Raw genomic sequence first — 25,837 nt, 5'->3', positions numbered from 1 at the left:
GTGAAGGAAATCACATTTATATTTTGCAACATCTTACTTTGTGACTTATTGATTTATTGATACTGAATGCTGATCATTTTGACATACTGCCCAAGGCTGTTTAGAATCTTTAATAAGCCCTTCAGTAGAAAATGCCTCTAGTTATAATATTTCCACATAATATTAATCTTTTTTTTATCTGCAATAAAGATTCGTCTAGCACTGTACTGATTGTCATTAGTAGTAGTAGAAGTCATTAGTAGGTAGGTAATTCCTCCCAAGACAAAAAGTGGCTCATCAGGGCAGAGATTATCCCAGTTCCTGGCATAAAGCACAGCACTATACCCCTGACAGGCCTCTAGTCAATTACGGGGATTATCCACAGCAGAGCATCTAGTTCCCATATATAAAGCTGGTGGGCCTGGAGCAACTGGGGTACGTCGCTCAAGTTACAATAGTAGTGTCTGTAGCTGGGACTCAAACCCACAACCCATAGGTTAAGAACCTAGAGACCTGACCACTACACTACACCATCCCAATGTGATGTGACCAGCAGCCATAGCACCTTGCAACTCGCAATTGGCAACCCACTGAAGCTAAGCAGGTGTGAGCCTGGTCAGTACCTGGATGGGAGACCTCCTGGGAAAAACTAAGGTTGCTGCTGGAAGAGGTGTTAGTAGGGGCAAGAAGGGGGCGCTCACCCTGCAGTCCATGTGGGTCCTAATGCCCCAGTATAGTGACGGGGACACTATACTGTAAAAAAGCAACATCCTTCGGATGAGATATAAAACCAAGGTCTTGACACTCTGTGGTCATTAATCCCAGGTTGTTTCACGAAAAGAGTATGGGTATTACCTCAGCATCCTGGCCAAATTTCCCATTGGCCCTTTCCAATCATGGCCTCCTAATAATCCCCATCTATGAATTGGCTTCATTACTCTGTTCTCCTCCCCACTGATAGCTGGTGTGTGGTGAGTATACTGGCGCACTATGGCTGCTGTCGCATCATCCAGGTGGGTGTTGCACATTGGTGGTGGAGGGGATCCCCATTACCTGTAAAGAGTGTCCAGAAAAAAGCGCTGTATAAGTAAGCAATTCAATAACTAAGTAATTCACTTATTATTATTATTATTATTATTATTATTATAATCATGGCCAAATCGAAACACAACTGTTGACAGTTCTGTGACTGTCCCAGTACATGAATTGAGGGGAAAGGCATTCTCCATGTTAAAAAAAACAACAGAATTCATCCTCTCTTGTGAGAACCTTCCCAGAAACCCTGACCTATCCTACAGAGCACAGAAGTGCTGAAGAGGAATGTCCTACAAAAACCAATCAATGACATTTGTTTTAAGTTTAGTTTTTGATTCCAGTACTGGAAGGCATAAAAAATGAAAGATGTCTTTTGCCTCTTATTTTTGCAGGCTGTTCATATATTTTATAGAAGGTCTAAAATTAAGGGAAAAAATGTCACAAAAGACATGCATGCATGAATTCCTCTTCGTTGGAAAGACTGAAAGTGTTTTAGTTGGTCTGTGGATATGAAACGTTGACCACAGCCTTTCATAAAGTAGCTCAGAATGTGAAGTGGAATCTTGACTGACGCCAGGGATATTGTCCTGTTGACCGAGCTGGGCTTCTCAGAAGCACACCTGTTAAATCTGCTACTGTAGCATTTACAGGTGCTGTGGGCTCTTCAGCAAGAGAACTTTCTGCACTGAGACACTGTGCCCACAAGGGGGTCTCACAGCCTATTTCTAAGAAGGTACAGGGAGCAAATACACCAGTGACAGCAGAATCCTCAGCAGACAAGCTAAAATCACACTTTAACCTACAGAGGAACAGCACACAATTTTACATTAAAATATTTCGTACAGTCATGAAAAAAAGACGACAGTTTTCAGTCCTGCCAGTGCTGTCTAGTTACGGAAGAACTCGGAGGCTGGGAGGCGAGCTGTCTGGGCTGCGACAAAGCAGAGCCTCGACCAGCTGGGCACTAGCTAGATTATCCCCCATGGCTTCAAGTTGTAGAAACCAGTATCGATCAATGCAGATACCCTTGTGCTGGCAGCAAAGTGCTTGGCAATCCCATCCCAAAACAAATTCTAAATAACAAAGTCTTGCTGGTCTGCAAACATTTAACTCAAGTGGTGTCCAACTGAACACTTATTTTTTTAATCAACAATACAAGACCCCAGGGACTTCAGAGGCAATTATTTTTGGCACTGTTTGACCATTTAACTCCTGCCTTGGGAGATGTCAAAATCGTGCTCCTATGTATACCAAATTGACCACCATTTCATTTTGCTCATTGTCAGAATGGGCTCATGTCACTTAACTCCCTTGTAGTAAATATCCGCTTCTGACTTTTCATGTGCGGTATGACTGAAACAGTCATACCAATCCATAATGATAGTTAAAAAGGATGAGCAGTTTCGATCGCATAACAACAAGGCTACGGTAAAGAGAAGGAGAGGGGAATATGTTCAGGGAATGATTCTGGGAAGGATAAATTAGTTTTTCCCCTGAAGCAAATTCCTTTTTTTAAGTGCTGGGTTTGAAAGGCTTATTTTTGCCAGCTATTATGATTGTTTTAGTTTTTGTATTCTCATATGAATGGTAGATATTTGAGAAGCTAGAGCCAGTTTTTCATCTAAAAGAAATGTCTTGAAGTGTAATATTGAAACAGGTTATTTTTGGCAGCTACTATGATTATTTTAGCATTTTTTGCCTCATATTAATGGTAATGATAGAAAAACATGTACACCTGTTATTATTTCAACTAATGACACGATGAAAAATAACTCCTGAAGAAATAATAAAAGGTGGCGATTTACGCTTAATTCATTAAAGTTTAAATACAGTACCTGACACAATGACACAGGGGGCGTTTTGAGTCCAAGGAGTCTTGATATATAACACTGTAATTATGAGTCCTAGAGACTATTTTCACTTTCTTCTCATTCCAAGAGCCAGGCAACAATTTAAAAGCAATCAGCCTAATTTGTAATAATGTCAAGATCCTGTTTTTAAAGGCTTGTATCACTCTTCAGAGCCATTAGTTATTTAACCAAAAGCAAAACAGAAAAAAGTAAACATAATAATGTTTATAATTTTACCAGCATTTTCAGTTACACAAGGTAACTGTAGAAGGCTCTATGGAAGTACATTATTCATGTAGGCGTTTTGCATGTGTAAGAGCACCAAGTGGTTTCCAGTACAAAGAAATAAAGCAGCGTAATTGGAGGAGCCCATCAGAGATGCCTACACAGCTGTAGGATAACTCCTGGTCCAAGGTTGTTATGCCACTCCTCTAGAAGTGTGTCCACTCAGCATAGTCCCACAGTGGTTTGCAGACCTGCAAGAAATATTTAAACATGTGGAATAAAAATGTGTCTCAATAATTCTTTTTTTTTTCATGAACAGCACATCAGATATATTTTGCTATGCACAATATACAGTATAATTATTTGAGAATATAAAGCACATCCATATCTCATGTCTGAAGCTCCAGCACAAGACTTCACAAGGTCCGGCAAACTGCAGATTTTATAGGTGATTGACCTGGAGTTCCTACACTGTTACTTCCCAGATGAGAGGTAAAATAGCAAGTGAGCGTGTCTCAGTGTGTTGGTGAAAGGTGTGGTCCTAATTCCTCTTTATTTCCTGTGGAAGCTCTAACCATTCACAGTTGTCTTAAGTACAGAAAGATGAAATCTTGGATGAAAACCATGACACTATTGACTGCCAATGAATGTAATCTGTGAGAGAATTCTTATTACTTGATTATTGATCTTATTATTAGACTCTTATTGTTAATTTGTTTGGCTGACTTCAATTCTTTTTTAGGGGTAAGGGGCCAGTTTATTTTTCCATATAGATTTAGGGATGTTACCAGAAGAAAGTAGTGGTGGACTGAAATACCTTGTGGGTTAATCTAAACAGAATTAAATACATTTGTTCATATTCTGGGGGTGCTTCACAGCAGGTGTTTGAACGTTTGATTGGGGCCCTAAGGTAGATTTGTGGAGATACACACCACTGTGAGGGATGGGTGAGAGGGGTTTGTGTAGAGTGGGAAATAGATATTTTTGTCTTAGGGGAATGGTATCGCTCACAAAAAGTAAATTTTCTATCCTTGTACAGTATATGTAAAGGCATATTTTATTTGGCAAATGAGATGTTGAAAAACAAACTGTCACTTTACTGTTGCATAGTATATATTACAAACAAAAAAATAACTTATACAATGCTTTGGTGTTCCTGACAGAAAGCTATCATGAGTTTACATAATCCTTTGCATTGCTTTGCTATGAAATGCCATGTTCTTCCTAAGCAAAAACACTGTGAAGAATGTGTTCCTTTTGTTCCCTTAGGCTTATATCCAATGAATAAAGGCAGTGTCCAGTATACAAACATACAACACAATGGAGGAACTAATCTTGTATTAGAATGGTAAACGGAAGTATCACGTTGGGAAAATCTGTTTGCTGAACGTGTGCATTACTTTACTTAACAAGAAAAGAACTGAAGGCCCTTTTATCTTACACTGTGTGAAGCTGTTGCTGAAATGGGAGTTATACATCACCCTGACAAAATAACTTAGAAACTTTTGAACTCAAGTAATAGTTCAACTAGTCTGGCCCAGTGAGCAGCTGAGAAAAGCAGGGAATGAAGAGCAGATGGCAGTGTGATACAGATAGATATTTGCTGTCAAAATGCCTGAAACACCCAGAGGAAAGAAATGATAATGAGAAACCCTGACAGGGATGAAAGACTTGCCATCAATGAAATATGCAAATCCTGCGGGACCTGACAGCCTGGGACAGATTTTCAGTTCACCTGTCATAAGATAAGATCACTTTATTGGCCACATACAATTTCTTATATTAGGAATTTATCTTTTCACATACCCCAACTTGCTCTCCGTGTGAGACACAAACAGCCAGAGAAGCTGGGCATCAGAGCACAGGGTCAGGGGCCCGAGGGAGTAGGATTTCTCTGCTGGCTTCAGGACACAAACCAGCAATCTTCCAGCCACAGGGACAGATTATTAGCCACAGAGTCACCGCACTTTACCTGACAGGTAGAGGGAATTTGATAGCTTAAATAAGCTGTCTGTCTTTGCCAACTGTTCATTCAGGCTTGCTGTGGTGTGATCTTGAGATATACAGTACTTTCTGAGCATTCTCTTTCAGTAGGGGGTGAGTAATAAGCCCTGGTTAGTTAAGTCAAAACATACAGTTCAAATATTTGTTTTGCAAATGTCAGAGAACTGATGCTCCTTATAAATTGTAGTAAGGTGCTCATTAAGCTGCTGGATGCTGAATTCCTTATTATTTGCATATTCAAACATTTACAAACCTTCTTCTTTGCAAAAAAAACTATTTCCATGTTTCCCCATTTACAAGGATGAAGTTTATTAGTTTCTTCATTGTCAATAACCTAATTGATTACTCATAACACTGGTCAACAGGATATTGAGTAAAAACAAGCAAAATTATTCTTTTGATATATCCTACACATGCACAGTCTTGGAATTAACAATGAATGTGTTGTTTTCTGTACTACTGAAAAGCATTTATATTGTGAACATTAAATAATTGACCTGATTTTGAAATGTGTACGTTAAAAACTCTTCATGTTCAGGCCTGTTCCAACAAAATGAAAATTCTGACTTTTTAAAAAACCTGTGTGAATATTTGCTTGTGGTTTGTCTGACATGCACTCTCACACGTTGGGATTTGAGGAAACAAATAACCCCAGTGATTTTGGCAACCACTGAACTTTTTGGCATTCACAACCTTAAATGTTATGAATTTACTATTGAAATTAAAAAAAACAACAATAAATCAATAACAGTTAAAGTGCCAAAAATTATATTAAAGCAGGTTGCAAAATCTCGTAATCTTGTTTTGTGATCTTTGAGGTGTATGTAAATTAAAACCATCAGGACTGACTTAACTGTTAAACATTAAGAGGATCCTAAATGATGTTGAAACCCCACTTCATTTCACTGTAACTAACAGTTATTATTTTTGGCGCTTTAGAAGTGAGTCCAGATTTCAGTATGTCCTCCAAAAAATTTGCCTGTTATTTGGCAGCAGATTATAGACCTCTGATTTCTAACACTTGCTAGGAGAACCAAAATAGAAGCCAACACTTGTTTGTCATGGAAAAGAGCATCTGTGAGTTATCTTACAAACCTCACAATGGAATTTACAGCCGCGTAATCTTGTAATATGACTATCAAATGCTGCGTGATCTGTTGTTTTAAGGGCATGTTTAATTGTTAGTAGGAACATTGCTACATGTATGCTCCAATCCAGAATAACAAGAGCACAATCTTCATCCACATGCTCAAAAATGGAAAAAAAACCAAACCTTTTTCAGTTCATGCTATATTTTTATATGATTCTGCAAAATAAGGTGAGGAACATTTCCACAAGTTGATAAACTTGCAATTTGTTGGTGTATAAATATAGTCTATTGAACCTCAGTCTATCATCTAAAATGGTTCTTGACCACACAGACATCATAAATCCAGTACGTGAAGTGGTTGTGAAGTGTGTTGTAGATTGAATGTCACAAGGTGGGTACGCATAATTCAATTTAATTCAATTAATAATCTCTTATGATATCAGACGAATAATTTCTGTTCTAGTGGTCTGCACAGATCAACTGCAATGTAATAGATAGGAAATACTGCAAAGCCACAAACCTTCCAAAGATTTCCTAAGCGCTTATAAAGACAATGTCCTCTGCTCACCAACAGTAAGACTGCCTGTCCAACATTATTCCACTATGCGATGTTATTCATCACATCACCACATCAACACTTTTCTCACTGGCTTTGATTCAAGGCATCTTTCAATAGCATCAACAGGACAATGAAATGCATTATAAAACAAAGGGTTAACAAGTCAAAATGTCTGGCAGCTTTCACCTACAAAAAAACAGAAAGACTGAGGGCAAATGTTGTCGACAACATCATGGAGCTCTTTTAGAAGAGGTCAGAAAGTGGAGCAGCGTCAGTCAGTTGGCTGCAGAGGAAGATATGGAGGTTAATTCCACACTGGAAATACTCCACTTTTCAGCTGTGAAGCCCTCCTTAGGAATGTAAAAACACAGAGAGAAGAGGGGTGCCGAAAACAAAAGAAAGAAAAGAGAATATCTGGGGGTTCAGGTGGCAGAAAGAGCAAAATGTAAATCTGACATAAATTCCAGGGGGAGGTGTGAGAGGCAGCTGTTTGTGAAGTGAAAGGATTTAAAAAGAAACAGGTGCGTCACTGAGAGCTAGGAGAAGGTGTGAAACCAATCTAACAATGATTTTGACCTCCAATCTCTTTCTTGCAGAAGAGTCTTTGCATCCCTATTGAAGGACACAGAGAGGTCAATGTAGTCATGCTTGGAAGAGGTAAATGCGGGCTATCAGCCCAAAGAGCTCTTTGATCTTTACAGCTCTGGAATTGTGTTCCCTGAAACAGCGGGACAGCCTTCTTCCTGTTCCACCAACCTACAGTAAATGGCAGGGCACGTTTATAAGAGATGCAATAGTTGAAATTCCTGGACAAGTACGGTACCCTCTGAGTGGCAAGATCTGTGGTGTTAGATAAGTATTTGCAGGATATGCCAAAGATTCTATTGCAGTGAGACATTCCTGGAATGGGTGGAGGTTGTGGATATGTAAGAGATCTCTAGGTAAGAAGGTTGTGCAGGTTAGGTGGTCAGCAGTATGAGATGAATGGTCTGTAGGTCTGTAAAAATGATTCCAGCTGAAGGGTCAATCCATAAAATGACCTTGTATTGACAGGGTGTTGGGGTGAAAAGGCAGGACAAGTGAAGTATAGCTGTGGCTGGGGTTGATGAAGGAAGGGGTGTATTTGACTCAGGTGAGGGCCCTGTCAGTTATGTGGAAAGGATATCCCCTGTCAGTGAAAAAGCAGTTGTGAGGAGCACTTTATCATCTGAAATGTTCAGCTGTTTAAATGGCTCCATGTGGTTCTTTTTTATGAGTGTGGTCTGTCATGCTAGTTTGTAATTCCAGCAGAAATATTTTTTAAAACCTTTTTGCCAGGAAGTGTAGGTGGTACCGCAGTACATATTTTCTAACATGATTATATATAATTGTAGTAAAGAAAACTAGTCTTCTTCTACTCATTATCTCTTATTTAAGATTTGGTACATTGTGTTAATCTAAATGAGTTAAACTTCATATTAAACAATAATGATTACAAAGAAATAAAGCACACATTGTGCCAAAAACTATTAAGAGCCAAATAATGATGACCAAATGACCATTTGTCTCTGTGTCAATAAATTAGATTTTGTGTGAATATTCACCGGACAAAGTATTAGGAACCCTCACCAAATAACCTGTTGGGCCTCTGTGAGCAATGAAAACAGTCGAAACAGAATGCGAGATGCATTCCACAAGGTTTTTAAATATTTGCAAAACAAATATAATCTTTCTATTTAGATGATCCATTCATCTATCAGAATTGATTTCAGTCATGGCTGGGTTGTGGGTATGTTGTGTTGAGATTAAAATCCACATGCCAACAGTTTTACCAGTTTCAAACACGAGGGAGATATGGGGATTTTCCTGAGCAAGATAAGGATAGCGCCACTGAAAAGATCCATTCATTTGACTTTCTAATATTTTGGCCAGTGTGTGCATATGCGTGCCTTCTGCTCAATGTGGTGCTTTACTGAGCTCCTTCTTTTCTTTCACACATGGACTCCAGCAATCTCAAAATCCACATAACAGGAACTCAGGAATGCTGAGCTTTTATGGGAAACAGAGTTTAGTCACAAGTGAAAACCAGAAAAATTACCAAGGGAACATTGTGCTCTTTAAAATGCTCCTTCAATTTTTTTTATCCTTGCAGATGACTGCAAAATAATGGTGGTAAAAACTGTTTGTCACTCTAGTGAAGTTTACCGAGATATACGTCTTTGAATACATTTCACTCTACTGCTTGATTCTATAGCAGCAATTATATATTTAGAATATGTAGCTTTTTAATAAGAAGAATAATAAACAGCTTTTACAGAGCACTTCTACCCAAAGGATCCCAAAGAGTTTTACACATCTGAGAACAAGAGAGAATGGGAGGCAAGCCAGTTTGTACAAGCTCAGAATATAATTTAGCCAAAAGACAATGGTTAGCAGCACTATTTTTATGGACAGTACAATTGGATTTAATCACCTTAGTTTAATGTATTGCAAGATGGCATCTGTGCCTGAAATGGGGCCAAGGATTGGAAACCATGGTTAAGTGGGAAGAATCTCACCTGCTGGACCACTAACACCTAAGTCCTCCCATCTCAGTACTGAACCAGACCCAGCCTTGCTTATCATTCAAGAGCTGACTGTCTTGAAGGACCAGGGAACAAAGAAAAGACAAATCAGCATGATTGATTTATGACTCGTGGATCATCATTCTACCGTACTAAAGGTACCTGTCTGGAATTGAATGAGCACTATTGAACTGGTTGTGTTCAGTGCATTTCCATAAAAACACTATCTCTGTACCTTGCGGGGTGCGTAAGTAGCGTACAGTGGTACAGGATATCGTTACCCATTAAGTTCCAATAAAATCAGAGAGCAATCTCTGATTCTAATGCCCCAGTTTCCCTGTTCTTCATGGGATGAGCTCTCCTCTCTCCACCACATCCAGGATTCGATCCTGGTTGTTTAAAGGCTGTGAGAGCAGGGGGTGAGCCCTGTTACATTTAGATGTTTATGTTAATGAAGTTATTTTCATTTCAAAATATACTTCGGAACACCAATGGCAACAAATATGACATCTTGCAAGCATGAAGTGTATTAATCAAACCTTGTCAAACCCTTACTCATTTTATTTTCCCTTTATTCACTTCACAGAGTCTTGAGCAGTTTACAAAAACACAACATGGCCATTTTGTTCAGAATAAATAACATTAATATCAACTACAAACAATCAGAAACTATCGTTAGAAATTATTACTCACCACATGGGCCTACTTCATGCCCATATGGTAATCATCAAGTACTCAGAAATCCGGAGTGCAGTTCCATGAGTCCTGTTGCTACTGTAGGTCATCCTTGTGACAAAACAGAGGATCTTAGTGGGTGTTTGCATGGATCCTGAAGAATGAGAAGGCAGAATGTTTGATCAGAAATAGAATAACCCTTATTTGCAATGCTGACTTTAGATCTTAGTCCTGCCAAGTGTCAGTGAATAGAGGAAGACCAGACTTCTTTGAGGATTGCTGAATGGTGCGTAACAGGTTTCTTACCCCTCTCATAACTTTCAAGCAAGCCAAAGGTGAGGGATCACCCCTCAGCTCCACATTGTACACTCAGAGTCTCAGTACATACACTTGTGGAGCAGTAACAGTACAATAAGCAATACGTCATTTAGAGCAGCTTACTCTGAGTGTGGGTGCCCATGTTGCTCCTACAGGAGTCCATGTCCACTAGAGCCCAGACTCCCCTCTCCCATCTCAGTGAGCCAATAGGTTTTCCACAGAGTGCAAAATTGTGTGGAGGCTGCTGATAATGACAGATGCTTGAGCATTCAGTTCTGAGCTTTAACTGTGATGCATGCTGTTTAACCAGTAGTAAAATGCTTCTGACCAACTGGCACATAGCAGCCAACTCCTGCATCTCCCCAGACTCTCTACACTCCTAAAGACTACCCCTATTTATACCCTCCTCCTGCTTGACTCTGGGAGAAAAGAGACTCAGATCTCCTCTTGAGTTCAATCAGCCCACTGGCTGTCCCTTCATTTACAATATCTCAAGAACATAAGAGAGGATACAAACGAAACGGTCCATCTAGTCTGATTAGTAGTTAGAAGTTAATTGATCCAAGGTTCTTATCCAGCGGTTTCTGAAAGAAACCAGGGAATCAGCTTCAAAAACATGGCTGGATAGATTGTTCCACTCCCCCACAACCTTTGTGTAAAGAAGTTTCTCCTGGACATGGTTTTAAATGCACTTTCTCACCCTCTGGTCCGTGTATCAACTTGTTCGTGTCTTTGAGGATTGTGAGTACTTGGATGAGCTTCTCATAGCTTTCTGTTCAAGACAAGAAAGGTTCAATTCCTTCAGCCTGTCAGTCTAGAGACATTGTCTGTCTCCCACAGTGCTGTGTGACCAGTTCTGAGATTTGACAGTTCGGCCACACACCCTGCCAGAATTCTGGGTGCTTTTATCCAGCAAGCCCCAGACTATGACACAAGGTGTTTTCAAAATTTCCTTGAATCAGTAAGACACTAGTGGAGGGAATAAGGGAGGGAGTGGAATATCTATATCTTAGAAAGCAAATACTGCATTTCCTAATATAACTTATTTTAGGTGTCTCCAACCTGACTCCTGAGATTTATCAAATTAAAAATGTAGTTAATTTTAATAGAAAGAAATGTTAAATTAATTAATATATTCTTATTCGAACAGATGGTTTGATTAACTGATAATAATAATTTACACGTCTTTCAAAATCTTTAGCAAGAGATTACCTGTAAAACTAACTGGACTGGTTGTCAAGGACCAGAGTAAGAGACCCCTGCCTTAGCCTGTCTCCACTTATTGAACGCCTGTGACTAGTTAATGTTTTTTTGTAACTGGTTTGCTTTGGGTGGCCGTTTTTCTATGTGTGATACTTGGTAAAATATGAGTTATTCATATCGGCAATGAAACAACAACAACAACAACAACAAAACAGATTTTCTGGAATGTTTGTTAATGACAAACTTAATGTTTGTCGTCGGTTATTCTCAAGAGTTGTTAATTAAAAGGAAGAAGGCATTTAAATGCGCTATTGCTGTCCTAATTTACGGAAGACTTCAAACATCACTTCTGCTTCGTGAATTAAAAAAAAAACTGCAGAATGTTTGTAGTTGCAACATACAGTACACGCAGAGAGAGCAAACCGGGAGAAAACAACACAGGGACATACAGTATTTGTTACAGACCAGTCCATTTCTATTTTCTATACTGATGAAATGTCTCCTTGCTAACACCAAATTTAAATGTGTTGCTCAGCATAAAATGAACTATAGGAGTCACCAGGTGGCGTTCTCAATACTGTCAGTCAGCCTTCCAGCTTTGCTGTGTAGTGTTCAACTGCGCTTTTAGTTGATCAGAATTAGCTTTGCAGCAAGTCGCGACGCGAGTGTCGGGGTTATTTCGGAAATCTCTCTCCTTTTTACTTGATGTGTGAACCTTTTTCCGTTTAGCGGAGTAGCACCTGTGCTGGTTGTTTGTCCGAAAACAACCCGGCTCCGATGGTTTAAAAAGATTTCTGGGATTTGTTCGTTGGGATCTGCATTTCTAACACCAGACCAAATGACCATCCTCTTGGTGAAGGGTTGCTCAAGGAACTTGTAGCTGACCAAAAGCCAAAGAATGGGGAAACCCCAGTCAAAACACGGTGAGATACAGTAGCGTCATAGTATGCTGTGTATGTTTTAGATTCTTTAAAAGTTAAACGATTGATTTTCACATTTTAAATGTGTAATTCCTTTCTTTTTTCTTTCCATGCTTCGCTGGGCAAGTAGCGTGTAAACAGAGAGAGAATCCCGAAGGTGAGCGGTCTCTGTTTATCGCCACTTACTATGTGATATATTAACGTTGACTTAATATGAAACGTTAATAGATGCGTTACTCAGTTATATTGTGTTTTCTCTGCTTATGCGTTTTATACATCCTTCTATCCTTGTATTAGGACACAGTTTTGTGGTAAACGCACGGAGGGGTTTGGAAGAAGGCGAGAGGTACGGCGCTCCAGAGCACAAAATCAAAGACGGACAGGTAGGTAACTAAAGCGCAAAGTCTTCGTTTGAAAAATAGTTTTAGATTTTATGACGTATTTGATCGGAAATGTGGTAAAGGCTGTGGCACAAAGCGTGCATGAAGATAGTACACTTGTTTTAGTATCCGTTATTTTAAGCATGCTTATTAATGGCAACAGTTCCCAGTTTTCATGTATTGACAAATATTTGTAATCTTAATATAATTAGACAAATACCTTTACCTTAAGGAATTCGCAGGTGGGATTACAAAACAAGAGGAATTGATCATTTCAGTTTATGAAGAAGTTTAACAGTACAAATCACCGCCTTTACTCAGTTCAAAGGGTACACTGCATAACTAAAACCGATGATAATAACACGATTCTGACAAAAATAACTAAACTGGCCAAAAACCAACGACCAGTTTCAAGTTCAAGTTTTTGTTGGTACTTGAATTGTTCACCTTAATTCTTTACAAATGAGTTCTGTGCAAATCCAAATGGGTGTATAAAACGAGAGACTACCTTCTGTCTAGGTTTTGTGTTGATTTGCATGCAGGTCTTCTGGTGTGTGGGAGACTAACGTCTCCTCCTTTTTAATTACACTCCAATAAAGCATCTCAAGCATTAATTGAAAAAACTTAAACATTTCCCAGAAACATTTTTGTTTTAAGTGAATAAGTAGATGCAGATTGCTGAAAATGAATGTCTAAAATTATCTCCTAATTACTGCCTATTATGTGTAAAGAGGTCCTATTAAGAAACCACACTTTCAAAAAAAGTTTGCCTAGGGTGCAGTTTCGTTCTATAATTATAAAAACATCGCTGTGTGGTTGTGAGACTGGACTTGGTTACACTGTTCTAGACTGTCATAGATGGGTCTCTGAGGAGAAGATGAAATAATCATGTTTTTCTTGAATTACAAATCCTTCACACAATTACCATTTATCTTCACAATTCCATTAATGCATGAATTGTGTTTTAAAATGAGACTACCTATCTCCAGTTTCTATGGAGTTCCATATCACCCCCTAAAGTTTACACCACAGACTATGAGAGACCTTAGGTCCACAGATCTGTTGGTACAATAATAGATCTTGAAGCCTTCTTGAAATTAAATAAACAGGAGCTGGCTGTGCATTTCAAGTGGGCTTCGAGAAGAGGACTTTCATTCAAGAATCCCCTTGTGCTTAATTGCTGCCTCAGAGCAATGGGAGAAGTTTTTGCTGCTCTTTCATGGAGATGGGCATTATTAAAGCTGAAATGCATTTGGTATCATTGGAATGCCGTAGAAGCATCATGAGGTGTATTCCAGTATACTGTTTATACATACAGTAGTATGATTATAGTGTGTACAGTATATTAAATTTAGATATATTGCCTATTTTCTGCATCATCATAAGTTTCTGTTCAAAGTTGGAGTATGAATGAAGGCTTCCCTGCGATTCTTTGATAGCCTCATCTAATCTGTTTCCCCAAAGTTTTCTTTTGTCACTTTACATAAAGTCTTGATGACATTTCCTTACATTTACTGTATACAGAACTATTTATCCCCAGTAGTTGGCCCAGCTTTGCTTGGCTTCTGAGATCTGGCAAATTCAAGCTAGGGGGTGATAATGCTGTTGCTTCTATCTCTATACCCATGTGCCATGTGAGTGTGTCTGGATGTTAGTGCGTCAGATGAAGTGAGGCCAGGGAGTGTCAAGCTCATCGAGGCCCTGTGAATATTTTGAAAATGGTAGGCTGTCACATCAATACATTAGAACCCTTTCCCCATAAGCAATGCTTGAGAACTCTAAGTTATACTCTCTGGAGTATAGGACCTAACTTGAAAGGGTAAGTTATAAGGGGCAATGACTGCGGTCAGCTATATTTTTCATTTTAGCAATATTGGAGTGGTATGTCACTCACTTCCTTTATTTTTATATACAATCTGGCTTCGCTGTGGTACGCTGTTGAATATCAGTATGATGAAACAGCTAAACACTACCTAAGTCTGTTTTTTTTTCTGGTTATTATTATTGGAGTTTCATGGAAACTAGTTGACATTTCAATCTTGGGATATGTGGGCTGAATTTTTCATTTTGCAGCCAGTTTCAAGTCCTGCTTTGCACTCTCTCTACTGTTGTATTTAATATGGGTCGGTTGTGAATTTTGTCACTTTAAAATGTGGGAAAACTTAAGTATGGATTGAAAGATGGCACCCTGGCTGGATGCACAGATTCTTTTGAGTGAATCTGAATTGGGACTTTTCACAGTTGTTTGTTTTTAAAAAAAGGAGTTTAATAAAGCATTAGCAGTGGACTTTCACAGGCACGCATTACTGAATTCTGATGCTGACATTTAAAAGTAAATGATCGAGCTGAATGAGATTTCCAGGCTCCTAGCACACAGCCAAATGAGTTGGCTAACTTCCCTTTCAAGCAGCAGAATGAACCAGATGCTTCAGAAGAGCTCCTTGGAGATATCTCAACACCTCGTCTTGCCAGAACCAGATTGCTTTCACTGCTCACATTAAGCATTACCGCAATGGCATACAGTATCTTCCATTTTTGTATAGTGTAAATCATGCAGTGGTAACAGTCATCCTTCCATTAATTACAATGGGATACTTTATGCCAAGCCCCTCAGATTCCTATAGTTTGCAGCTATATATCTTACCAAGGGTAGCCTGGTGCTACTCACATCTTCTACAATATGAGCAGTCTTGAATGTTAAATGAACCTCATAGCAATGCCTTGAGGCACAGGGACCACATTTTCACGTAAAGATCCTTTGCAGTAAACGATCAAAAATGAGCTGCATTAGTTTTCATTTGGTCATTTCTTTGTGCTTCTTAGTGATTTTATGGTCTTATCTTTAAGTCCTAGAACTCTCAATTCTATTATAAAAGAGTAAATACAGGCTCCTAAGGCCATATCTGGTAAAATCCTCCTGCAGGAGTCGGAAAACCTAGAGGTCACGGTTTTGAACTTAGCTGTGCTCCTCTCTGGCTATTGCCGAGATTTCCTGATGGTAGACGCCCACAGAGGGATTAGGTGTGAAAGCCCTCAGCCTGCCGCAGTGCAGCATGGCAGAGCAGCAAAACTTCCTTGGTCATCCACTTTGCAGTCTGTGCTTCTTCCTAAACGAGCCGGTAGCTCTAAATTGACTCAACATAGTAAAGGTTTTAATTTGGAGTGCAAGGTTTCCTGTAGTCCAGACATTACTGGTTTGAAGTAGGGCGGAGGTATACAGCCCCGTTCCTGGAGGGCTGGAAGGTTTCTGGCTTTCTTTACATCTGAGCCCATAATTACTGAATTTAAGTCTTATTTGCTTAACTGGACAAGATGAGGGCTTTCCTTGTTCTTAAGAAGCTGGAGATTTAAAGAGGATTATAAAACCTGCCTGATGGCCCCTGAGGACTGGAGTTGGACCCTTCTGAAGCAGGGCAATGCCTTTGATTGTGTTTCCCCGAGAGCATCTCTCGTCACTAGCAGAGGGGTGGTTTCGTATTTGCCTTGATATCATTAGCTTCCTATACAATAGCAATCTCTGCAGATTTCATACTGGTGACATGCTGCCTATTCTGTGCTGGAATGAGGACTCTGGTAAAAGTGAGCTGAGCTGATCGGGAGGGGGTCTACAGAGAGTTCGGCTTTAAAGACGCATCATCTGTATTCTGCTTCTCCTGGTCAAGAACTGCATTTAATTCATAAATTGTGCTTTGTTCTCCATTCATTTTAAGAAGTATGTTTTTGCATTTTTCATGCATTGAAATGGTTCATTTGTTTCCTGCAGCTGAAACATTGCTTTTCATTTGAAAGATGAGTGGTATTGAGAATTTTACTTATTGATCAAAGACCACTTGCCTCAAATACAATGGACTACAGAGTTTAAAAATGTGAATGACGGGAACTCTTAATTAAATAATTTGTCTCTCAGTGAAAGTATGGACTAATTCCATTCACATATCGCATTGTTCCCTCTTGAATTTGCATTGAGTTTGTTTAGTGTAGTGTAGCTGTTCCATGAATTAGTGAAAGATTTTCAGTGATGGCTTTCGTGGTAAAAAAAAGACCCTTTAGTGTTTTGATATTTGTGCCCTATCCATGCCACACCAAACTTTGTTAAACTCAAATTCCATTAACTTATTTCCTTCCCTTTCTCTTCAACCCTATCCTACCCCCACTGCTATGTGATTCCCGCCTTACAGTTTATGCCAAGTGTTGTTCCATGGAAGCGATGACATCAGGTTTTCATTATAAATTATGTTCTGTTAAAATTAATGATTTGCAAATCCCATTTGTTTTTCTTTTGTTTCACTATTGTTTTTAGTGCTTTTCCACGGGGGACATTTATTAGAAGCTGGCTAGTGTACTTGTGGGCACCAAACCCTTGAAACATTAATTAACCCCCTTGAAACATTTTGTTAAATTCAGAACAAAATTTAATAATTGCTCCATCTATCCAGGAAGTATAAAGGCATTAAAGTGATGTTTTATGCATTCATTACACAAATTGAGTATGTCTCTTTGAGGCCTGCAAAGTGATGTAGGAAGGTCGGATTCCTTGATAACAAGGTTTTCACCCTTGTTATCAAGGAAGACCCTTCAGTCTTGGTCATAATTGGTCATAATTGAATTGCTGTAAATGTTGTAACGGCACAGTAAAAACGATAACCGCACTTCGATTATGTGATAAAATACAACTTTAAAATACTTTTAGGAGACTCTGCAGTGTGCCAGATATTCAACAAAAAGATGGTATAGAGTCCACAAAACTGAGAGAAAAACAGAAACAGCCTGATGTCAGGTCTTGAAGTTATTAGCTTCTAAGGCTAAGCTTTTTTTAAGGGCTAAATAGTTACTGATGCAAGTGTACAGTAGTACAGCGTTGTCTGCAGAGGTCAGAATCCAGAGGTAGTTTCCCATGATTAGTAAGAGATCATATCAAAATACATGGCTTCAAAGCTAGCTTATAGAACATTGTACAAAATGGATTCATTATCAGTTTTTATTAAATATTGCTTTGGAATAAAACGTATATTTAGAATCTAGACAGTTTCATTTGAAATTGTAAATGATTGCAAGTACAGATGGCAACAGAATTTGGAAGCTTTTTGCAGGGGGGGGGGATACTTTTGCAAGGTGCTCTAAGTAAGGTTTCTTGTGTATACTGTATAAGGTATCTAAAGTGCAGTATCCTCCAGAATTACATAAGTGATCATTAAAGCCAGGTTATTTATTATAAGCTTTTCAACAATTGTCACAATGGGCATTGTCGCAATGTAATTTGAAGTTTGAACCAACTCAGCCAGCCTATGATCTATGGAAAGGAAATCCTTCCTGTTGCTTAGGAAGGCTTTTACCCTTGATAAAGTGGTCCATTTGTCTTTTCACAGTGATGTCTGCTCACACCATGTAAGCACTATTTAATGCGGTCTCAAAGATTATACAAGTATTGCCAGGAATGGAGGCTGATTACCAAGCTCGATCACAGGTGAAATGTCAGTGGTGACCCCTCGACCCTAAGCTGTCCTGGATGTCAGGATGTCAGAAGGAAGTAGACAGCTGAAGAGCATTTCATTTTGGAGTCTTTGAAGTAAAATTGGCTCTGTTTCAACTAAAAAAGTTTCAAATTGTAGCTGAAAAAAATGTTATTTAAATCTTATTCATCCTGCAAAGGTGGGTTGAACCAAATGCTAGCCTCATGAAGCTTAATATAGGCTTAGTCTCTGGCATAAACCAAATTTGCTCCTTTTGCATAATTTTGAGCCATAGATGTCAGCCCAATGTCTGTGTGCTTTTTTTTCTTTTGTCCATAAAACAAATGAGTTTTAATAGTTTCAAAGAATATTAGTGTCAAACAATACTGCCAGGCCAGTTGTCTTTGCTAATAGTCTAGTTTCAGGTTTCGACTGATAGCATAATGAAATTACTGGTTTGTTTCCTGGTCAGGTCACATGTGTTGCTTTTTCTTTGAGAAGTAATGGAGAGAATTGAATTCAGCATTTGGCTTCACCAGTTAAAAATAACGATTACAGCACCCGAGATCCTTTCTGAAGTGCAAGGCTAGCTCCCCCAACTCCCCTTTTCAAAGGTTCTTAAGTAAATGGGCTGTGGGTTACTGTGAGGGGAGCAGAACTGTTTGAGAAACAATCTGCTTTGCAGGTCTTGGTCAGGAAGTCACAGGTCATTGAAAAGATCAGCTGTCTGTGTATCAATAGCCCGTGGAGCCCAAAGAGAATATAAATTACACCAAGAACAGAGAATTTAAACAGTGCATTTTTGTTGTTTTTTCACTTTTTCAAATGAGAAAGGGCTTTAACAGACTTTTTCCTTGTAATTAGCAACATATGTCTACTTTTAAACAGACTAAACAGTTTTGCAGTGACCTGCCTCTTTAGTTGATAACCCCAGTTCCAATCTTTCAACTAATCTGATATTGTAGCACATCTAAAACATCCTCTGGTCAACGTGACACACCAAATGAAATCTTTTTATTCAATTACTGGAAAGATATAGAGACTTAATTTTTAACTTCTAATAATTGTAGGTCATGGTAATTTCTCTTACGCTAATGGGTATTGTTATGGAAAATAAGCCTTTTAACAATGCCATACTAAATTGCTGTTTGTAAAATGTAGCAAGTACACTCTTATTGCCAATTGTTAAGAAATTTTTACCGGAGTGTTGGAATGTTAAATATTCCACTTTCTCTTTGAAGCTCATTTTAAATGTAGATTAGCCGGGTTTGTTCCGAGTTTTTGAGTAATTAACAAGTTTAAAATCCTTGTTAGTGTATTGATTTGTCCAAGTTGCACTAGGAACAGATTAGAACAAGCGTTCTGTGTGTTTTGGCATTTGAATAGGTTTGTCAAGATAGGGGGTTACTTATTTTCAGGAGGAAGGGAGGATCCTGTATCTTGTTTTTTCTTTCTCAGAGCACAGTTAGGTAATCGGATTCCACAGCTGTGTCACATAAACTTCAAAGGGCCAAGAGGTGAATTATTGGAGGCTTCTTCTATCAGTGGAGCCTCAGTGTCCAGCCCACATTACAGCTGCTCCACCTTCCAGTCTCCTTTGCCCAGGGAAATTAAATGAAAGGTTTTTTTGGTCTGGGTGGAGGGGAGGATAGGTCTTTCGGTGGGCTTTATTTTGGGCACAAGACGTTTCTCACTTCATGAAAGGTTTTTGTTGTTGGAGCAAGAAGTGAATAGCTTTGCCCGTTATGCTGTACTTTTAAGACTGTAATTATTTGTGCCCCGCAGACAACCAAAACTTATTTGAAAAGATATGTCTACTCTATGAAACCCTGTCTTTCAATGTGTATATTTAAAACTTGTTTTTCTTAAAACACAAAGGAGTAGTCTGGCTTCAGAAATGTTCAAAAGAGCCTATTTAATTTTGTATTTCCTAATTTATCATAAAGCCTATTTCAGAAGTACTGTGTAAGGCAGTATTGTAGTGCACAGAACCAGGCAAGTCTTTTGAACTATTTTAAAATACTTTCTGCTTTTGTGTTGCACAACAAAGAAGAAGTTTGTCTTCTTTGACTGTATTAGGTAGCTCTAGTTTTGTATCTATTCTTTTCACTATAGACTGTGAACATCTTCAGTGTATGTAAACCTTTCACTGAAAAAATATTGCTTATCACTGTAGTGGCCTACTCATTTCAGTTAAATAAATCTTAAGACGGATGTTTTGACAGCTTTCTGTTGAAAGAAATGTAGAGGGCCTTTGTGGACACACACCCAGGAGATTCAGTAGCTCATGTTTGTGAAGAAGTCTGAAGATTCATATACTGACAGATTAGCACAGGTGCATGAGCCACACAAGTTATGTCTTACCTTTTGGCAGTGAATGGAAATATTTGCTTTGAATAACAAGAGGTGAACGATGAAGAAGAACACAAACCAGGAAGGCATACACAACGCCTCATCTATCTAGTAAAGTGCAGCGTCACATGGAGTAACAAAGTTCATCTCAAAAGTTCAGAGCGTTTTGCTTTATCACCAGTTATACAAATCCAGACAATCTTATTTAAGCAGAGAGATTTGCGCTCTCCATGAAGTAAGATCTATGTAGTATATTCAGTAAAGCAAAGTGTCTTGTAATGCAACCACAATGCCATTGCCATCTTCATAAAAATACTTTGCTTTGCAGGTATGGTAAAGATCTAAGAAAGTTATCCATATGTAGTACCTATCTCTTTATTACCAGATCTTAGAATAGAGTACTCGTTGATAGGTAAAGCAAATGCCTCTGTTGTTTTCGTCATGTCCATCAGCACAGCTCAGTCTGGAGTGCAAACACTGAGCTTTTTTTTACAAAATGGTCAACGTTTTGTAGGCTGTTCTCTCAAGTGCCAGAAAAGGCAGAACTCAAGTTATAAGATGGAAAGAAGTTAAAATATCCTTCCCCATGATACATCAGAAGCCACAATATTGGTAGTATTCAAAAACTGGTATTATTAATGTTTAAATGTTCTTTTATTCTTTCATCTTTTACTTACGTCCTCAGTGACACGGATTGTAACAAATACTATTGAAACCATTAAAACCTCTGTATTTGGCAGCTACACCAATATATATTAAAATGTAATTCCTAGATAAGTCACATTCTTTCAGAGAAGAAAGAAAATCTCAATTTAAGAGGGTGTATTTACAAAACTTGAAATGAAGATCTTGGTAAACTTTTTTTGCAAGCCGTGTAATTTATAAAATGCTTACATAAGATGTGTCAAGGGGTAACACTAGACAGAAGAAGAATACATGTATATAAAAGTTTTATCCAGATATGTGCCTGTACTGAAGATGTGGTAATTGCTCATCGCAGAGGAGATCTGTCTCTGAGCACTAGCACATCTTTTAACTTTAGTTTAAATTTCTCAGCTAGTTCTATTTGCTTTGGAAAAACTACAGGATATCTGGATAATTTAAAATGTCACAGCCAATGATGTGTACTCTTTAAAGAGCTGGGAAGTTAATTCTTCCTACTTCATTACTTTGTGTGCTATTGTAGAAATATTTGGTTCAATGAAAACAATTCATTGATGTTTTTTAGGCATATTTTATCAGTCAGAGAGCTAGAAATATTGACTTGGTGTTTAATGAGGATTAGACATTTTGTGTCTTAATTGCAGTTATTGTAAGGTCGCTTTCTCCTTTGGGTTGTGTTGGAAACATGAAGGAGAGATCATTCTGAAGGGTGGAGAAATAAGCTGTGTATTTAGGGAGGATGTATTTCTGGGGTGGGGGGTGGGGGGTGGAGGGAGGAGGGGGGGGGGCGTGTTAATGTGTAAGTGTTTATGAAGAGTTTGAGTCAGTGGGAGATTTGCTGCTTTTTGAAACTGGCTCCACTAGAAGGGGAGCTGCTGGCTTTCATCTTTGAATGAAAAGCATGTGGCTGCCATCCAGAACAGCAGTGTCTTTCATCACTGCAGCCCCAGACATCTGTTCTTGGTTTGTGCAGTGAAAATCCAGCGAAGAATGAAGGGGCTGTTGAGGGGGAGGTGGTGGTGTGTGGGGGTGAGCATTATAGAAAGTACCTTCCTAACCACAACATTGGGAGCAGTATACCATAAACAGGTAGGGAGAGACATGTGTGTGAAAGAGGCTGGTTGCCCGCTCTGAGACTTAGCCATTTCCTGAAAGCAGATCTTACAAGACATTTTGCAAATAGCCACATGCAAATCGGACGCGTCCCTGTAGTCACCTTGAAGGGAAATGCTGGCCGGCTTTGAAATGCGATAGTTTAAATAAACTCTGGCTTCTGTGGATTTCGAAGGGGGGCAACGTTTCAAGGAAAGGCTCTCTATAGTGCAAGCAGATTGTGTTTATTTATTTGAGGGTATTTATATTGCAGGCACTTTGAAGTTTGTTTGCTCACTTCCAGTAAAGCCCTGTTGCTTGTTGAAGTGTGCTTGTCAGAGGAAGAGGAAGGGAAGCATGTTAACCTGTCTGAATAGGGAATACAACTTTGAATACACAAATGATTTAGCTACCTGCTTGCCTTAAAACGAGTTAGTGTTTTAAGGTAGAATCATCAAGTGTTTGTCAACTTAGCATAAGAATGACTAATCTTGTTCGTGGGTTTGTACTGCTCAGCATGCCACAATGGGCAGAGTATGTAATAATGGGCAAAGTTTGTTTTGGCTGCTTCTTTTGATAATAATAACCTGATTTACATATTCTGCTCCTGTTGCTAGAAGCAAGGTCAGTTTGCAAAGTAGTTCTGAACTGTGGTAACTCAGCTGTTTCTCCTTTTCCCTGTTTAATTGCTTTATGGACATTATTTTAGCAAAGAGATATACAGGCTCCTTACCTTAAACAAAACTTACAGCACAGTATCCTTTGTGTTGGGAGAAAAACAGAGGTTAACCCCCCCAGTCCTGGAAAAAGATTAAGGTCTGGGACCTGCTGAACAGTCCCTTTGAATACTGAGATTTGCATTTGGAGAAATGTCAGTGGCACCAATTAGGGTTAGTCATTTACTTATCAAACATTTTAACATCCATAATTCAATAAAATAAGTTCAATATCATTATACGTTATCATGGTTTTTGTTTAAGATGGGTTAATGCTGTTACACTATATGAAAAGCTGGAGAACAAGTCTGCCTTCTAAGTGCTTATTTATAGCCATTGTTGTACCAGAACCACACCTTAATCCAGATGAAGCTCTGTCTTCAGTGAATCACTGTGGTGTGTCCAAAGATTTTTTTTTCTTTGTAGCTCTTAAGTAGTTTAGTCATTCCTTTCAAAATCCATGTACAAAGCTAAGCATTAGAACATATTAAATGCTAAAAGAAGTGGTCTGGCAGAATGAGTTTGTTTTATTGTAATGGCAGGTGTAAACCTGAACTGTTCCAGTCACAGAGCAGATGTTCCTTAAAGAGCTGCTCAGTGATTGAGAAAAGTGTTAATCACTAAGAAAGCCTGTGATGGGATGAGATTCAGTATTTTCATATAATGTCAGCTGTCTTCAGAAACATGGCGTTGCAAATTGGTCCATTAAGCTACTCTATTTGAGAAGTGGCTAACAGGGATCCAGTTCCATATTCAAAGAAAATTATCTCAAATATGGTTCCAGAACATTTTAAACAAAAGCTTTAGAGGTCTCCAAATGTTGAGTTTGCAACCAACTGTCTACTCTTTACCTTATTCCAGTGGAAGGGAAAAACTTGTTTTTGGTATTCTGACTGGCAATGAAATGCACAGTTCATGACTGAAATATTCTGCTCCACACTGAAGAATTCTGAAGAATTTTATCTGTTACTTTAGTTTTTATGCACCAGTAATTGTAAACACGCTAATACACCGTGCACTGTACACAAAAGAAGGCTTTATAAAGCAGTGCTTTTACAATGCTAAAGATCTGCCTGTAGTCTTCATGAAAATAAACCTTTCATCATAAAGAAACCATGAAAAACATAAACAGTTTTTTTATCAGCTGAGATGATCTAATCCTGTTTATCACTGCAACACATTTTTTTAGATCATTTTTTTATTTTGGTTCTAACAAGGAACATCAAGATAGCAAAATACACAAGAAAGGATGCAAGACATTTTCCCAACCCTCCTCAGATCCCAGTGCAATCAGACCTGCACCCTTGTCTCATTTATTCTAGTTGCAAGTTGCTCCAGATGTTCAGAGTGGCATCACTAGCCTTATGTATTCTGGTGGTAGAAAGTGCTAGAATCATGCATGATGTCTTCGAAATATGACAACCAATTCGGTATCGGCAGGCTATGAGGAAGAAGACAGTCTTGCATGTGATCGTTTTTTAAAAAGTCCATAGTTATTCAATTTATCTGCTGTGAGACTTAGATCAGTACACTACAAATCATGAAGATAGACTGACAGCCATTTCCAGACTGCAGGAAATACTTTCTCTGTTGTTAGGTTGCATTTTAGGATGAACACATGACAGACAAGATGCTATATTTTCAAAAACTAGGTCCACAGAAATAAACATGTTTCTGGAGCACAAAGATGTATATCATGTAATGTACATATAATGTAATATTCTAAAACGAATTGCTTTTCTAATTTGACCAGTGTTCAGTGCTGATCTGAAGGTGTGAGTTACGTGAATCTGCAACAAGCTACCCAGCCATGTTTTCAAGAAATGACTGGATGGCATCCTTGGGTTGCTTAAATGCTGGCAGTCAAGTGAACTAAACAGGCTGAACAGCCTCCACTTGAATCCTCAAAGATTACGCTGTAGTTGGATTGTGAAAACAAATGTGGTTTTGTGCATAGTCTTTTCTAACACTGATATATACAGTAGGGACACATTATAGAACCATTAAATAAGACTTACAATGTGGTCTTTGTGTGTGTCAGTCCATTACACCTGACTTCTCAGCTTACAGTAGCTCAAACCTTTTTTTTAAGGAGTCCTGAAGTTGAGGCTCTGATGTCATATGGCATTAGTGAACAATCATTCATAGATTTTAATGGGTTTTGAAGTCCCGCCCAGTCCTGCCCCACCCCTCCAAACACACACGCACAGAGCAAGTTGGGGATACATAAGGATCCCAGACATTTGCAAAAAAAAACAGTTTGTCTTTTAAAATCCTTTCCAATGTTTTGTGATGCTTCAAGGAAATCCAGGTTGCTTCTGCAAGTGAAGTCACTCTTTCTCTGGACCAGAATTTCCACAGCATTGTCCACGATACCATACTAAGGAGGTGCTGTCCTTCAGATGAGGCACTGAACCCAGGTCCTGATTACTAGATCATTGAAGGTGATCCCAGGACCCAGTTTGTAAACTGAGAGATGCCAGTATTCATATCCTGATTACAATCCACTTTGGCTACAGGTGCCAGCTCCTTGAGTGTTGCATGTTTTCAAGGAGCCCTAATATTTTTAATCTCGTTATTAAAACTGGGCAGAATGCATTTTCGCTTTGTGCATTTTTGAGAAATTACAGTAGGACTGCACTTGCACAATGCTAAATAACTCTGATGTCTGCTCCTGTAGTTAGTTTATCTGACAGTTAATTATGGTTCAGTTGATTTCTTGCTTAGCAAATTATTAGTGAATTGGAAGCAAGTGACCTTTGATTTCAAAGTGTCTGCTGCCA

The 25,837-nt window shown here is 38.7% G+C and overlaps 1 protein-coding gene across 2 annotated transcripts in view; it reads left to right on the top strand.

Annotated features, from left to right (window-relative positions):
- The first annotated feature begins 12,062 nt into the window (after nucleotides 1-12,062).
- Nucleotides 12,063-25,837, top strand: part of nkd2b (NKD inhibitor of WNT signaling pathway 2b) — a 47,476-nt gene continuing 33,701 nt past the window's right edge. The window contains exons 1-3 of one of the 2 annotated variants that reach the window (XM_015357592.2): nucleotides 12,063-12,404; nucleotides 12,532-12,558; nucleotides 12,699-12,784. In XM_015357592.2, the coding sequence (XP_015213078.2) occupies nucleotides 12,380-12,404; nucleotides 12,532-12,558; nucleotides 12,699-12,784 (138 nt within the window). In that variant the 5' untranslated portion in view covers nucleotides 12,063-12,379. Of the gene's footprint in view, nucleotides 12,405-12,528; nucleotides 12,559-12,698; nucleotides 12,785-25,837 lie in introns of both variants that reach the window. The other variant, XM_015357591.2, reaches the window with a different exon arrangement.

This window comes from Lepisosteus oculatus, chromosome 10 (genome assembly GCF_040954835.1).
Source record: "Lepisosteus oculatus isolate fLepOcu1 chromosome 10, fLepOcu1.hap2, whole genome shotgun sequence".
In the NCBI taxonomy this organism is placed as follows: Eukaryota; Metazoa; Chordata; class Actinopteri; order Semionotiformes; family Lepisosteidae; genus Lepisosteus; species Lepisosteus oculatus.
This window is presented reverse-complemented; position numbering and strand designations above follow the sequence as displayed.